Raw genomic sequence first — 17,096 nt, 5'->3', positions numbered from 1 at the left:
GGTATGGAGAGAAGGAGAAAGGCACCTCTCAATATTGTTAATGGGAATACAAACTTGTTCAACCTCTTTAGAAGGCAGTATGGAGGTTCCTCAGAAAACTAAATCTATGACTACCCTATGATTCACGAATTTCAGGGGTAGGCATTTATCTAAAACATTCCACACCAGCATGCAGTAGAGCTGTCAGAGAAAGTGTTCATTGAAGCACTATTCACCACAGCCAAAGTATGGAATCAGTTCAGTTGTTCCTCCATGGATGAATAGATCAAGAAAATGTGGTATATGTGCACAATACTTATTCGTCAGAAAGAAGCATATTGTACCATTTGTCACATGGTAAGAACTGGAAAAAAATGTTAAGTGGAGTAAGTTAGGCCCACAGAGACAAAGGATTCATTTTCCCTTTTATGTGGAAGGTAGACCAAGCTTAATGACTTACAAGTAAATACATTGAGTAGTAAGTACGTGTATACAAATGCATTAAGTGAATTATGGTAGATTCAAGGGAGAAAACAAATGGTGTGGTTTCTTGCAAAGGCAAAACCAAAGTTCAGCAAAATAAAAAACGGGTACTTGAAAAGGGATGGAATGGAATCAAGGAAAAAGAGGAGATAAATGAACCTGGGGAAGAATTCTGTCAAGAATACAATACATAGTTTACCAAATTAAGAAGAATGAGGGGAGAGTGGGGAAGGAAGGGATGGGTGAGAATGTTGAAAGAAGTGACATTGAGATCCATTGTCTTCATAAACACTTTATTAAATGGCAAGTCTTTTTACAACTACCTCAAGATTACATTTTTTAGATGATTTATGGATTTCTTTTTGTTGTATTTAATAAAAGGGTAACATGATATTTGCCAGATAGAAGGTGCATTAATTCACATACATTGATACCCTTCCACATGTCAGATTACATTTTTTTCTGCCAGTCCTGGGCTTGAGCTCAGGCCTAAGCACTGTCCTTGGACTTTCTCAAGGCTAGAGCTCCACCACTTGAGCCTCAGCACAATTTGTGGCTTTTTTCTATGTATGTGGTAAAGAGGAATCGAACCCAGGTCTTCGTGCATGCTAGGCAAGCACTCTACCACTAGGCCAAACTCCCGGCCCGATAACATTTTTTTAAACTAGTGATCCTAATGCACTGAGATCATGGGAACAGCTTAGACCTTGGATTTTGTTGTTTTAGAAATGGTTGGGTAGTTCACATAGATGTCGTCCGGTTCATCCGTGGCTTGACTTCTGCAGGTCTTGGCTTTCTACAAAGACAAATAGCAGGGGATGGAGAGGGATGAACAAATTCCTGAATTTAAATATGATGCTTTTTCCATCTGACTAGAAGATATGCCAGTGGAAGGAAGATCTGTATGGGTGTATATATTATATACATTATATATAGTATACGTATATGTATCCATACATTTAGGGAGAAAGAGAAACAGATACACATGTATGCACTCATACATGTGTACAGATCAATGATACATATGTACGTACATACATATGGAATCTTTTGATTAGTTGTGGAAGTTCCGAGAAATTTTGGTATCCCTAAGAGAACTTCAAGGTAATAATTCAAGCACATTATTACTTGTGTTGTTTTTCTAAAAATTATGAAAGACCTAGGCTTGAAACTCAAGAAGAAACTCTACTGCCTTTATCTTATGCAGTCTAACTCACAATTAAATTTTTTTCTCATCCTTCAAAATATCATTTGACAAAAAGCTTTAAAGATGGCTAATGTATTTTTCCCCCTTCCCTATCCAGGGGGGGGAAAACAAGATGTGGGGTAGGGTGGGGGGAAGGAAATGGGGACCAAGACATGAGAAAGGGTATCAATGTATGTGAGGTAATGCACCTTCTATCTGATGAATATAATGTAACCCTTCTATTAAGTACAATAAAATATATATGAAAAAAAGATGGCTAATGTAGACTGGTAAAAGGGATTTTTTTAATCTCCCATAAAATAAATGACAACTTTACTATTCAAACTTGTTTGAATAGCCAATGGTTAAGTAAAAAGAGGAAAAAAGCAATCTAGATTTAGGATATGATAGAACATCGCTTTAATGGGTTCTAAGACAGCAAATTCTACAATTAGTGACAAAAAGCCAGCCATGGGTTCGTAGGAAAAATGATCATTTTTCAAAGAACAATTGCTTCATTTTAGAAAAGGGGCAGCTGGTAGGTTGTTAAGGAAGTGTGAAGTGCATGCTGGGTTGCCAGAGACCTTTTGTCTCTTGACTTTTCAGCTAGGCAGAACTCAGCTGCAAAGAAAGTGAAGAGAAATTGATGCAGCTTTGGACCACGGTTGATAAAAATGTTTGTCAGTCTGGAAGGCTGAAAAGAGCAGCCTAGAATAAGTGGCTGATGAAACATTTACTTCACACATTCGAAGAGAAACAAAGTCCAAGGTGAAATATCTGTGGAGGACTTGTTTCTTGACTTGAAGACGGGCATCGCTGCCCTGCCAAGTCTTTCAGTGCAGAAAGCAAACCAAGAGGAGAGGTTGTACATCCATTCTTCTCAGGACATTGATGTGGTTTGGGGGACTCTACCCTCATTGCCAGTCAAGGAAGGAAGACCCCAGCTCCTCTCATCACACTGAGGAAGACTAGATTTCAACATGTGAGCTAAAGGAGGACCCATAGCCATGTTTCATTGTGAAATTCAGTAAACCGAATAATGCATTCCAAGGAGAGAGAACCTGACTTATCGGAAGATAATGCTCCCTCATATTTGCACACTCAGAGAAGAAGTCTCTCTAGTTTTAATTAAACAGCATGAGACAGAACAAAAGTGGATCCAGAAGTAAAGTTTTATACTTCATGAGAGTCTTGTAACCCATAGACAAGTTATTTTGCTTTATAGTCTAATTGGAGCCCTCGCTGATTAATAAATGAATTCCAAGTAATAAGGGTAATTAATACCACACATGAGGCCTCTCAGGGCTCATGCTATGCTTCTGAACCATTTCTGCTGTTTAATTATTCCTCGTGATAACCTTACAACAGGAGAGAATGCTTTGCTCTATCCTGGATTCAATAGTGGCTGCATCTGAAATTAATGCCCTCCCCAGAGCTTTTGTATAGGGCTGTATGAAAAGAAGATCTTTGTTGACATCATTGGTAACATTAGTCCAGTGCAAGCACACAGACTCACACAGGAAAAATTCCATATGAAGACAGACACACATTCACAGACAGACAACAATGTCTACAGTCCAAACACCGCCAAGGAGTGTAGGAAAGATTTCCTCTCTACAGGATATCCAGGGGGAAAGCATGGAACAGATTTCACTCCCCCAAAAAATACATCATGTTTGGGGGGAGAGGCATCAGTCCTTCAAATCATGAGATAATGCATTTCTTCCATTTTAAGCTATCCCACTGGTATGATTTATTCTGCAGCCCTAGGAACTATAGGAACTTGAAAGTGCATAATATTAACTGTTATTACATCTGTGCAATTGCTCCTTTATTTAATGGATATTATTTCATGTCAGAGTCATGAAATTTTCATGTCAGAAAAGAAGAGTTCAGAAAAAAACTAGTCTTCCTTCAAAGAATAATGCTGTCTTCCTTCAAAGACTAGATGCTTAAATTTCAGGCAACTTCATGTCCATGTTATTGAAAGAAGAAAGAAAAAAGATTTCTAATTACAAAATACATTCATCTCCAAGATCCATATAAATCACAAGATGAGTGAACTCACCTTATTCTCTGTAGCAGAGGAGTCTTTAAATGGGAAATTTGTAGATTTCCTCCTTCTAAAATATAAATTAAAGAAAGAATATTAAAGCACTATATTGCAGCATTGGTTATTATTTTAACTATTAACCCCCAGCTCAGATCTCCAAGTAAATATGTAGCCATAGCCACTCACAGTTGCTTCATGTATCTGTCTCCCACAGAATGACCTGAATTTCTGCACTCCCTTCCTCTATGGACTCACAGATGGTAAGGACAATTCTATAGCTATCCAGCCAGGGTGTATTAATAACAAACTACACTGATGTTCCTGAAAATGGTCCATAGAAAGTCACTACAGAAATGACACAGGGTCTTCTCGTGATGACTTGGAGAATTAAAAGTGCTTTTATACAGAAAATGTGGTATATATACACAATGGAATTCTGCATAGCCAACAGACAAGATAAAATAATGGCATTCACAGGGAAATGGATGAACCTAGAGCGAATCATGTTGAGTGAGACAAGTCAAGACCTAAGGATCAAAAGGCGCATGGTATCCTTAATATGCGGATATTAAATCCAAAGAGTACAAGAGCAAGGACTCAATAACTGCATACCCAATGCTATGGACACGGTAATGGAAATATAAACATAATTATATAGACATAAAAACCTATGACTCTATAGACATAATGTTTTATTTCATAAATTAATATATTTCTATGACATACAAACCCTTAGCCTAATTGTGATTAAGTTCTAAATACTAAGTCCCAGTGATTGTAAATAGAGATTCCCTTCTTGAACACTTATTTGTTAAACTTGTCATGTAAAATATGATGTAAAAATCAATGTTAATAAATTCTTTTTTAAAAAGTGCTTTTAAATACCAACGGTACGGATGCTTGAGCATGATGGGTCCTTGTTCTGTGATGCTATAGGAATAAAAGCCAGGAATGAGGGCAGCTATAGTAGAGTAACAAAGCATTTATTTAACCAAGAGGAAGTAAAGGCTTCACTGAGGAGTTGGCAGCCAGAGCTGCTTGTCCGCTATGTGCCCAGGGCCAGCTGCCTGGTCCTGTCCTTCCCCCGCTACCTCTCCTCCCTTTGAGAGTGACTGGTTGATTTGAGACAGACACAGTCCCCCCTTTGGGTGACAGCCACAGGGTGGCAGCCGCCATGGCAGAGAGCTGGACTGAACCAATTTGCTGATGCTGTGCTTCAGTGAACCCTCTAAGATAAAAATAATAGTAAAGTTTTATCAAAATCTTAATCAAAATTTACCCAGGCAGAATGTGTGTGTGCGTGTGTGTGTGTGTGTGCGTGTGTGTGTGTAGGTCTAACATTTGTTTCACTGGTTATTTACTTCTACAAACACAAAATACCTTTGCTTTCTTTCATGCTAACTTGAGCTTTGTGCATCTCCTGGTTCTCTTCCCTAACTGCCTAACTGGTGCCATGGCTCTGATCTCCACATGGAAACAGCACAAACCAGGAAGATGGTAGCCATTCTCAGAGCCCCTAAACACACAGGCACCAACCAGGGTGTAAGGCAGACAGAATTTATTTGGGCTTCTATTTAAGTCAGCCCATCTGAGACAGCATTGTTTCTTTCAAAGGCCAGGCAGAGTTCCGGGGGTCATTGCAGAAGCTCACGGGTCATTTCTCAAGACATTTCCATATGAAGTAACCACCAGAAGCAGGCCAGCAACAAGGTGAGAAGAACATCTATGATGTTCGTCTGTGATCATATATTCAACACTACTGAATGTATTTTGCATTTAACCAAGTGGGAAAATATTCTCTACAGTTCAATTAGCTCGTTATGTGAAATGCTACATTTTCATGTCACAAAGGTTCATCCTGTCCAACAGCTGCCACCTTCTGAGGTCCCTTCTGTCTAGTTCCTCCCCCTACATGTTCATCCTGCACTCTCCTCCCCTGCCCTCTGCCCTCTTTGCAACTCTTAATCAACCAAGGTGAAGCAGTAGAGAAGCCTCAGTGATACCAAGATTCGGAGTCTTTCTTTCCCTCTGCTAATTTCTGGTCAAGAGAGAAAGGTAAGACAATTGTATTGTGTTTTGGTGTAAGCTGACAGAGGCTTATTGAACATTTGTCAGTCTAGTATTAAATGTGAACAAATGCTAAGCATTGGACAGAATGCAATCCCTGTGGTTATAAATACCACAGAGATGGAGGAAGGGGAGACAAGCGGGAGAATGATTAGAATACAAAGCAGGATGCTCCAGATGGTGACACCACATCCTTCCTCAAACACACCTCGCAGAGGTAAGAGTTGCCCTGCATCCGAGCGATGCTCAGGCCAAAGGAGAGAAATTGTATTTTGATGGCATAGCAGATAGGAAGAGAGTGACAAGTGTTCAAAGGATAAAAGGTAGAGCTTCAGTCATACTTCTTAGCATTCAACGCAGTGAATGAAGAAGGAACTATAAATGACAATTAGGTTAGAGTTGGAAAGAAGGGCGCCCTTAATGATAGGTTAGTGAGTTTTGAAATGATTCTGGAGATAGGAAATGATAATATAAAGTACTAAAGGGGGAGTTTGCCAGTCCAGCTTTCAAAAGGTAACCAAGGAGGAAGTCAATAGGTTTGAAGGAGAGGATGGAGCTAAGGCAGGGCAGTGAGGACAGAAAGAACTCACTGAAAGCACTTGCTAACAGGAAAGGCAGAGACCAAGGATATAGAGAAAAGACCCAGACCCGTGGGAAATGGTATTTATAAGCTATGTATGTGTGTGGTGGGGTGTGAAAATTACCCAAAACAGAAGAGTAGAGATTCACATGCTCATTTCTCCAACAAAGATGCAAGGTAAACAAGATTCAGGGTGATTTTCTCTACTTACGTGAAATAAGAAATGACACAAATGATGATAATTAAGACAGCAGCCGACCCAACTATCCCTCCTGCCACAAGGACGTTATGTTGGTAATTGGCTTCACCTAGAAGACAAAAAAACTATGGTAGTAATAGGAACACAACACAAGTCACAAAAGAAACACAGCAAAATGAAGAAAGGGTATGATAACGATGATCGAATAACAATTGAAACATGCATGTAGATACCAATAAGGAAATGATGGGCTAAGGAAAAAAGGTGAATTTTGCATTAGAGTGTCCCTAAAATTTATGACTTCTCCAAAGTCATACATGCATCAACAAACATGTCATCTTATCTGCATAAGATCCTGATCCATGCACAAAATGTTTGTCCAAAAACAAACCCTACTGAAATAGTATGTTAATGCCTGATATATTAACTACATCCAACATATTCCAGTGTGTAATTCGGAGAAGAGGGAAGGGTGTCAGAATTTTGTCTTAAAAATACTTTCTACTAAATTTGAGTTAATGGTTAAAAAAAGAAATCAGGCAGTGACTGTCACTCCAGTATTGTCTGGAAATGTACAGTGGTCCTAGAGACCAAAATGCCCTTCTGGTGATGCCCCCAGTAGCGTGCACCTCATCTACCTGTCCAGTCATGACAAGGACGGCCATCCTGATTAGGTCACAGAACTCTGCTCAGAAGCTAATGAACCCATCTTCAAAACGAGCCCCAGAGAAGAGTCATCTCTGGAACATGGCCCCAGAGCAGTGAGACACAGTGTTACCCCCACCTCACCCAGTCCCATCCACACAGCCCCCATGAGATGTCCCAGACAAAAAAGAGAAGGAACTCAGCTATGTGCAGCTGGCAGGAGGGGACGAAATGGAATCTGCCCATTGTCGGTCTTGCTAGATTTCTTTGGGCTCACTGAGGCAGCCGTCCCTGCCCACAGGAGAGGCCAGTACAATGGCCTTCCTTCTCCAAACCAACGTTTCAGCACTTGAACTATGAGTTCCAAGGCCGCATGGAACCGCCTGCCATCTGAGAATGATGCAATGGTGCTGTTGAGCTGTCTCACCACACTTCTTCAAATTCTGTACAGCTTCCTGAGCAACTATTTAACTGAAGGATTCCTCTTTTTTTTGTCATGATTTAGGACTCAAAATCTAGACACAACCATTCTTTTATGAGATTCACTATGAAGAGAAATTTTAAGTGGCTTCCACTTGATTCCACACGTGGGTGGGATTCCTGTGAAGTGTTCTTCTTTCTGTGCCTGCATTTCCTCACGTAGCCCCCCCGGGTTCATGGCTCACGGCGTCTGCCTGAGTGTGCTACATGTTCAACACACAATACCTGTTAGTAGACACTTAGGTTCACCATTGTGCAAACATTCACCACTGTGAGCCCCGGGGACACAGGGACCTCTCCAAGGTGCTGATTTCATCCCCAGCAGGGGAATTTCTGGGTTATATTGTCGCACTTTTTTTTAATCCGAGTCTATATCAATCTATATTGCTGCATGTCACATAGGGGTTCTTTTTTTCTCCAAATCCTCCTCACTACATTTCTTCTCTCTTGTCTTTTGATTTTAAAATAACCATCCAAAAATACATGAGATGACATCTCCTTGTGATTTGGGAAATGAGGTGTGTTCACTTTGATTTCATTGCGTCCATTTTGGTTTCCCGTGCTGGAGACTGAATCCCGGATGTTGCATTTGCTAAGCAAGTGTTCCACCCATGATGTGAAGCCTCATTCACGGTCATTTTGATTTGCGTTTCCTTCATGACTAGTGATGCGAATCATTTTTCCATATACCTCTTGGCTGGTTTATGTCTTCTTTTGTCCGTTGTTTAATTGGATTATTTGACAGTTGCAACAGCATAGATGGCCCTAGAGGACATTATGCTAAATGAAATAAGCCAAATACTAGATAACCACACTCATGAGATCTATAAAGAGTCAAAGTCACAGAAGCAGAGAGTACAATGTGGCTGACAGCAGCGGAGGGATGCAGAAAATAGGTTATTAGTCAACAGATACAAACTTCCAATTACAGGGTGAACAATGAACATAGCATGGATGGATAAACAACATGTTCATTAATTTGATTGTAGAAGTTATCACATGATGTTTATGTATATTAAATCATCATGCTTTACACTATGAGAGTATTTAATATGTGATGATTATATCTATAAATTTTTAAAGCAAGTTTTCTTTAGGCTAATATATGTAGACTCATGTCCTTTGCAGTTTAAAAACAGCCATAAAAAAGTCCTTTCCCTTTAGAAGTAAGCACATGAGGAAGGGTGGAGAATCAGCCGCCAGGCTGGAATAGCACAGGAACCAGCCTAGCCTCAAGCCAGCGAAGCCACCCTCCCCACATCTCCCCCTCTCCGCTGCCACAGACAGTAATAATGGACGCACTGCTGCAACCATCCAACCATCCAATTTGCTGAGTCTTGTGTGGGTGAGGAGAAAGAAAAGAATGAATGGGTGCTTTAAGACGTTAATCAATAGTTCATAACATTCACTCTTAAGTTCTGCTAATAGATCTTGGATGAATAATGACAGCCCTCAAGCCCTTCTCTTAAAGAAAGAAGAATTAGTGTCTATTTCCAGCAGCCACTTTTTTGCTGACTTTTTCTCACTTATATCCCAATGCTGTGTTGATTCATAGGAGGACAAAAATGTCTTGAACCATAAAGCCATTATTTTTCCTCCCATCACAAAAGATAAATACAGTTAAAACAATTTAAAGCAAGTCAGTGAAATTTATAAATGAATAATTTACTCCAGGCCTGTGACCCGCCCCACCCCAGGCTAAGTTTATGCCAGTGACAAGTACTTATGGCTCAGTTATAAACCTTTAGAATAGTCTCATAACAGAAATGGTGCCAGGCCAGGTCCTGCCTGCAGAGCTGGATCAGCACAGAAGCCTACGCTTTCTCATCTTGATCATCTACCTAATCTTAGCACATCCTGGTAAATCAGAATTTCTTCTTCCTTTACACCATTAAAAGGAAGCTGAAACAGTAAGATTCCTATGTGCCGTGGAACATGCAGTGTGAGGGAGTGACTTCTTGTGGACTGCGGGAGCTGATAACCTCCTCAGCACCAGGTCATTGTCCAGTCCCTTTTATAAAATGCTAAAATGTATCCAAGTCAATACATGACACTGAAAATTATCCAACCTTCAATCCACAGACACCGAAGGCAGAAGTTACGGGAACTTGTCTTGACTTCTACTTCCTTTCCCTGGAAGAGTTCACACGGAATATTAAATCTCTCTTGTTTCCATATCCTAGGGATGTGTGACTGTTGTTCTTAATGTACTATGGTATTTCTCTTCTCTTTTTCTTTGCCCTTTGGTTAATCTCATCTTGTTACTGTATCTGACTTTGTTACCTAGTATATTGTATCTACGTTTATTTGTTTATTTGAAATAGGAAAGGGAAGGGGGGAACAAGATGATTGGGAGGGGGTGGGGAGGGAAATGGGGACAAACACTTGAGAAGGGGTATCAGTGTGTGAGAAGTAATGCACCTACTACCTGGTGAATGTAACTGTAACCTCTCTATACATTACCCTGACAATAAAAAAGTAAAATAATAAAATTTTAAAAAGAATATTAAATCTCATATGCATATCTCTAGCTAGCTAGCTATGGATTGATCCATCAATTGATATATCATGGGACTTAAACTCGGGGCCTGGGTGCTGTAATTCAACTTTTGTGCTCAGGATAGCAGTCTACTGCTTTGAGCCACAACTCCACTTCTGTTTTTCTGATGATTAATTGGAACTAAGAGTCTTACACATAAGACTTTCCTGGCCAGGCTGGCTTTGAACCACAATGCTCAGATCCCAGCTTCTTGAGTAGCTAAGATTACAGTGTGAACCAACAGCTCCTGGCCTCTTCTGCTTTTTGACAGCTGCAAAATGATGATTAAAGCTGGGAGTTGGACCTAGTGATAGAGTGCCTGCCTAGCATGCACGAAGACTTGGGTTCAATTCCTCAGTACCACATAAATAGAAAAAGCTGGAAGTGGTGCTGTGGCTCAAGTGGTAGAGCTCTAGACTTGAGAAAGCTCAAGGACAGTGCTTAGTCCCTGAGTTTAAAAAAAAAACACACCCCCAGGGTAGTTATAGCACTTAAGTAAAACAGACAGGGGTACTTTGGCTTTTAAGCACCCTCACCATATGTTCTTAATAATGTACATTACATAATGTATTCATTTTGTACATGCACATCCAAAATGGAGGATAGATAATTTGCTCTTTGCTGGATCCATGTTTAAATGGATCCAAGAGATTGCTTCACCCTGTGGCTACAGTCACTTTTCTGGGGAAGGGCAAAACTAAAGTTGCTTTACAAATATAAAGTCAGTGTGACCTCAGAGGAGCACTGAATGGATCAGTGGCCCCAAACTGTTCTCAGAATATCTGAAATATGTGCTGAATGGACGTTAGTATGGTAATATGTTTCCAAGTTTCAAAGGTCATCTGTCTTTGTGTAAATCAGTTTTATCCTCTGTACTTCTGAAACATTTCCCTGTTTTATAGCCAGACAATCCTAGGGAATAAATAATTTTTGGAGAATTAAAGGACCTGTGGTCCTTCTGAGTGAATAGTCAGTGCTACACCTCAAAATGAAAGCATCCCCAGATTCCCACTGACAGATGTAAGTCAGAGAAAAATAAACAATTTTCCTATCATTATAGGAAAATTAGAAGGACTAAATTTCCAATCTGATGTACAAATTTGCTGCAATTTATCTCTCTTGGTGGAAAATTGTGGCCTAAATGGCTTGAGCACTTTAGAACTTTGACTCAGATGAGAACCATACGATCTCAGAGTGGCCAAAAGCTTTGCTACACATTGGATGAGATTTATAGGAGCTTAATGTGACATTATGCTCTAGCACATGGCATATGGTACTATAGTGACTTATGTATGGCAAGAGCTGATCAGTCAGTACATTAGGATAAAAGGATGGCAAACACCGTTGATACATTTATTGGAATGTATCATTAAATTAGATATCCTAATTTCTTGCTCAAACATTTCTTGATCTTAGATTATATTTCTTGCACACTTAAAATTTGTAAATATGCACTATTTCAATGCAAGGTAAGTCAGAATTTCAAAAACTGCCCAGATCTGGCTCACTCTAGTGAATTTGCATGCAGAAAGGTCCATACAGTCACCTCGAAGCTACAACCTCTAGAAGAAGGTCAACCCTTAGTTGATGTATTACATTCCAACACTGTGATCCTGTGATCAAATCTGTGTTACACACAACTTAAAGGTAAAAATAAAAGATTTGCTCCCAGTTTCAGAAGCTTCAGTCTGTGGCTTCTTGGCTCTATTGATTGTGAGCCTGTGAAGAAAAAGATTGTGGCGAAAGGGCGTGGTAGATGAGTTGTGTTCTCCTGGCAGCCAGGAAACAGAGGAACAGATAGGAAATGGCTTGGAACAAAATCAGCCTACTTCTTGCAACGAGGCTGTCCTGCTAGTAATCTATGAATTCATAATGGACGAACACACTGGTTAAAGTTGAGGCACTCTAGCACTGGTAATCCTAGCTACTCAGGAAGCTGAGATTTCAGAGTCAGATTTCAAAGCCAGATCAGGCAGGAAAGTCTAGCAGACTCCTACCTCCAACCAAAAATCCCGAAGAGCAGCTGTGGCTCAAGTGGTTGAGCACCAGCCTTGAGAGAAAAATAAAAAGCTAAAAGAACAGAGCCCAGGCCCTGAGTTCAAGCTCCGGAACTGGCACACGATAAAAGAGCTCCGGTGAACTCATCGTGACACCAGCTTGGGACCAGGCCTGAAGGGGCACTTTATACCCAGACCGCAGCTCCCAGGCAGACCATCCATTTTTAGAGCCTTTCTGCCATTGCTGAATGGATACATTTTTGCATGTTTTAAGTTGTTCTTCATTAAAGTGGTCTTGGCTACGTGCTGGCTTTTCTTCTTCAGCTCGCCCCATCTACTTCTTTCCCTTGCTGACTTTGCTAGGGATAATTTTGTTTGTCTTCATGAGTGTGACTCTAGTCTTCAGCAGACATCAGGTACACGAAAGACCTGATGGTTCTGGGCTCCTTCATGCCGAAGACTTATCCCTCAGGCTCTGTTCCACGGAAAGGACTTCAAGAAACAAGGGCATAACTTCCCAAACAAATTTAAAGATTGCTTTTGGCCTCAGAGGTATCAATGCATGTCTCCTTGGCTCCCTTTAGGCACTTTCGGGGAAGGGGTGGGTGGAACTTGGTTGTTGCTGCTGTGTATAGCAAATGATGAGACCTCTTCTGTCCCTACAGTCTGTGTACAGGACCTGAGAGATCATATTCCAGCTTGAGGTTTATCCGTACACCACATTGTTCTCCTTCTCTGTACAGCTGCACCACCATTTTCAGCCTAAGGAACAAGCTCTGTTTCCATGTCTACTTCTCCAGAGCATTACTCAGATGTCTGTGGTGTAACCGATATAAGTCCTCACTACAGTGTTAACTTTATGCTGCTCTTCAAGAACAAAGTAGGAAATATTTCACTGAAATCAAGATGAAAACTCACCAGGTATAGGTTGCAATAAGATACAGAAAAGGCCCCATCTTGCTGTTTAAATATTAATTGGAACTAAATGTTTTATATTTCACTAAAGCTATAGAAATATGAGAGCATATTTGTGTTCAGAGTATATAAATACAGAAAATAAACTTGGGAGATCTGAGAGTTCAGCCTTCTCTGTATGAGGCTGGCACCTGGTTCTACAATGACCATTAGCCCCAGTGCTGCTTCGAACAGGAATCTTGTGGTTAAGGGCCAATGTCCCACAAGAGAACAGTAGGATTTAAAAAGGGAGAAGGGAGAGGAGCCTAAGAGGAAAGGAAGCACAGGCCTGGGGCCTTGCAGCAGATTTCAGGGAAGCATACAAGGCTGCTTGCCCTTCTGTGAGGAAAGAGTAGAGTTGAAGGTCTGCTTAAGGCCAGAGCTGTACAACACTTAGCAGCGACTCCATAGTTTCTCCACCAGGACGCATGACTGTCCTTTGCCCCAGACCTATTCCTGACAGAAGATTCTGTCTCGATGCCTTTGAAGTTGCCTTTTCATTGCTGGGTAATTTATAATGAACCAAAGTGTGTTTGTCTCATGGGTTTGGAGGCCAGGAAACTCAATCCCAGTGTGCTGGCCTTAGGAAGGCTGTCTTGTTTCAACCTCCTGGGGGATGGTAAAAGGGCAAGAGAGGCTGAATAAGAGAGAAGGAAAGAGCTGGGCTCCACCTCTATCACAGACCACTCTACCATGACGCCCATAGCATTGCACTGGAGATGAAGTCTGAATGGGCAACTGAAAGTTACGTAAACCCCTCACCCGCTCCTCTGGCGAGCCTGCCTTGCTGGGTGAGCAGCCCCTGACACGGACCACGATCCCTGCTGAGTGGGCTGTGCCCCTCGTCCTGTGCACATCAGAGGTCAGTCTGTGAGAGTCGCCAAACCCCTGCCAGGACCCATCCTGTGCTTCCAAACGCAAAACCTTGTGAGCTGAGGGAACTGTGAAGATGCAATGATACAATCGGCTGTGACTGAGCAATCGACTCACTTGTGATGTTGGAACCAGAACTTTCCATCTGGTTACTCGGTGATCCTCCAGAATCTTAAAAACAAAACAAAAATGGGCTGAAAACTGGTGGAGGCAATTTTAACTCGTGGGCAGTGTCGCTGGTGCTCTGGGATGCTGGCTGCAGGACTGTCACACACATGGACTGCCATGGTGGGTTGACTTTCCACATTAAGACGCTAACGTGGGTTCATCACACAACTCCATGAAGACGGACATGCCACCCCAGTGCTCACCAACCGCCATGCCAACAGTCGTCTGTCTGCCTTAAGTCCAGAGGAATGGGAAAGAAGGGTCTGGATTAACAAAATCCTAAACATATATAACAGACAAACAAACACACAAGTAATAAATAGTATCGACTGCCTGACTCAGTGACGAGCAAACTTTCCATAGAAAAATTTTACTAGACGTTAAAGACCTCCCCCCAAACAACTCTATTTTCTTCTTTCACAAAAACAGTACCTCAAGTCAGCAATCTTCAGCAGCCATTGACAGGAAAAATTGTCAGTGAAAGCCCTCCACCCCTGTGCTCCATCCCTGCCAGCCCCGCCCTCACTGAAACACCTGCTAGGTTGCCTTGGTGGTGATCACAGGAGCCTGTAACCTGAATTTACAGACCTGAGCCTCTAGTCCTAGAGAGGGGCAACTCACACTGCATACGTTGAAAATGCGAAATAAAACTTCAAGTCCTTGAAAAGGAAAGTGACTGCTTTGAAAGGTACAAACCAAAGCTCGTGAAAATTTCCTTCCCAAATATTGATCTTCAAAAGTTCAATTTCAATATATGTGTGTATATGTAGTATACAACAATCACACACGTATATATGTATATACATATATATGGCCTACTTATTCCCCAGCCAAGGTAAATCCAAGACTAAATGGTTCTTCACCCACACCAGGAGCAGACAAGCTTCACAGATAAATTAAACCAAATATTTAAGTTAGAATCCATACCAACAACTCTTCTATCCTTAAATTTTCCAAAGAGGGGAGGAAAAATACTTTCCAAACAGCATCCCTGATACCCAAGCACAGCACAAGGAAAGAAAAATACAGGCCAATATCCCTACTACATCCTCAGCTCTGAGCCTCCTTTGAAAGTGAGATGGCTCACTGGGGAAGATTACAGAGACACATGAAAATGTACAACTCTCAGAAGCAGACAGCCCCTGCACACCTTGTTTCAATTAATAAGTTGTATTTAAACAACAAAAATCTGTACATCATTTAGTAAGTATTAATAAAAGGCTTCATAAATCATTTGTGTGGTACTTCCTTCCATTATGATTCTGAAAATCTGGAAGGCACTGAAGACAAACCTATTTGGGCCACTGTCAATAAAGTTGCTCGTTCCTGTGCCTTATGTTTCAAATTCATTACAGAACTATTTTATAGTATATCCAAAAGGGCAAAGGATGGGAAACAAATGTATTGCTTATAGAGCAAAGAATGTTAACATCAAGCCATTTCACAATCCTGCCATTTTCTTCCTCTGCTCAAATCATAGTAAGGCCTGGGTACATGAATTTTTCAGTTGGCAATTTATTATATAATTCTTGGTTGGAGAATACATACAAATCTTTTGGATGACCTCTAACTAAGTTAATCTTTTCTGAAGATGTACTTAAGCAAATGATAATGAAGAAGAAATACTTGTGTTTGTGTGCATGGGTGCATGTGTGTGTGCATATGTGTGTGTGTGTGTGTGTGTGTGTGTGTACTGTATCTCAGTGTGTGCTGTCTCAGTATGTTTGTATGTAAGTCTAAGTGTGAGAGTCTAGAAAATGTCTCTTTTGGATCCAATAGCTATCCTATTAAAGGAGTTGATGGACACTAAGAAAAGAATGTAGAGCAGTTTATAAAATTTGTCTCCCAATCACCTTTCCCTTGACAGATAAAATAAATTAAATCTGCTTCACATCTTCTACCTGTCTCTCTGCTTTAATCTCTACATTGATTTTTTTACCAAACAGCCTGAGGTCTTGAAATAATCAAATTGCACCAGAGAGCACATAAATGATCTATCTTGCATTCTGTCTCATTTCTTAGATTCAATCTTTACTTGTAATAATTGAAAAAAGAATTAAGCCAAAACATACTGTCAGTGACGATCATCTTCCATCAATTACAATTTTTACCAATAGATATAGAGTTCACTTGTTATTCTTTCAGTCTGTCACTCAAATATCAAAATGCCACTGGGCAATTGTTCAAAAGCCGTGAACACGAGAACAGCCATCACCACACTCACCTTCCCACCAATGGTAGATGTTTTACATTACTTAAAGCTTATGTACAAAGAAATTGGTTTCTGCGAGAAACAGTCATACTTGGACTTAATTAGCAAGTTTAAAAAACACGTTTGCTGAGACTTCATTTTTCCTGATTTAATATATTTATAATCGCTTTTCAGAGTATCACAGACAAGACCTTTGAGATGTGTCATTTTCCTGCATAGACCATGTTTATGCCTTGGTTTTAAAGAAAAGAAAAACCTAATGTCTGTTTTGACTTTTAGCTTTTGTTTAATTTTGATTTTACCTGTGATGTACCACTTTTAATACTATTTTCTGTTTGTGTCCACAGAAATGTAGCAGCCTGCACAAAAGGCATCTCTGTTAATTCTTCCCTGTAAAAAATATTTGACGCTGGCTCTTGGTACATCACATCTATGGCTTTTGCTGCTAGCAAGAGGCGAGAAGAAGGCTTGGTGGTTCATAGGTGACTAGCTCTTAAAACAAGCTCTCCTCAGGCATTTATGCTTCTTATTATCCCTTGCTCCAGGGTGGCAGCAGGTTGGTGGGTTATGAACCCTTTCTTCTTCCTCGCCAATGCAGGAAGAGATGCCAGCTTGCAATAAGGGCAGAGATCGTGAGGAGCAGCCACAGACTAGGAAATGTCAAAGGAGAGACTAAGAAAA

At 40.7% G+C, this 17,096-nt stretch overlaps 1 protein-coding gene across 4 annotated transcripts in view; it reads right to left on the bottom strand.

Moving 5' to 3' along the window:
- Positions 1-930: 930 nt before the first annotated feature.
- Positions 931-17,096, bottom strand: part of Cd226 (CD226 molecule) — a 52,441-nt gene continuing 36,275 nt past the window's right edge. For 3 of the 4 annotated variants that reach the window (XM_090352972.1, XM_090352971.1, XM_090352973.1), the window contains exons 5-8: positions 14,153-14,206; positions 6,560-6,656; positions 3,717-3,771; positions 931-1,258 (exon numbers count right to left, since the gene is read on the bottom strand). In XM_090352972.1, coding sequence (XP_090209098.1) covers positions 1,163-1,258; positions 3,717-3,771; positions 6,560-6,656; positions 14,153-14,206 — 302 coding nt within the window. In that variant the 3' untranslated portion in view covers positions 931-1,162. The remainder of the gene's footprint in view (positions 1,259-3,716; positions 3,772-6,559; positions 6,657-14,152; positions 14,207-17,096) is intronic. The other variant, XM_090352974.1, reaches the window with a different exon arrangement.

Source organism: Megascapheus bottae, chromosome 19 (assembly GCF_031878675.1).
Source record: "Megascapheus bottae isolate mThoBot1 chromosome 19, mThoBot2.hap1, whole genome shotgun sequence".
In the NCBI taxonomy this organism is placed as follows: domain Eukaryota; kingdom Metazoa; phylum Chordata; class Mammalia; order Rodentia; family Geomyidae; genus Megascapheus; species Megascapheus bottae.
Note: the sequence above shows the minus strand (reverse complement) of the source record. Positions and strands in the feature narration are given on the sequence as shown.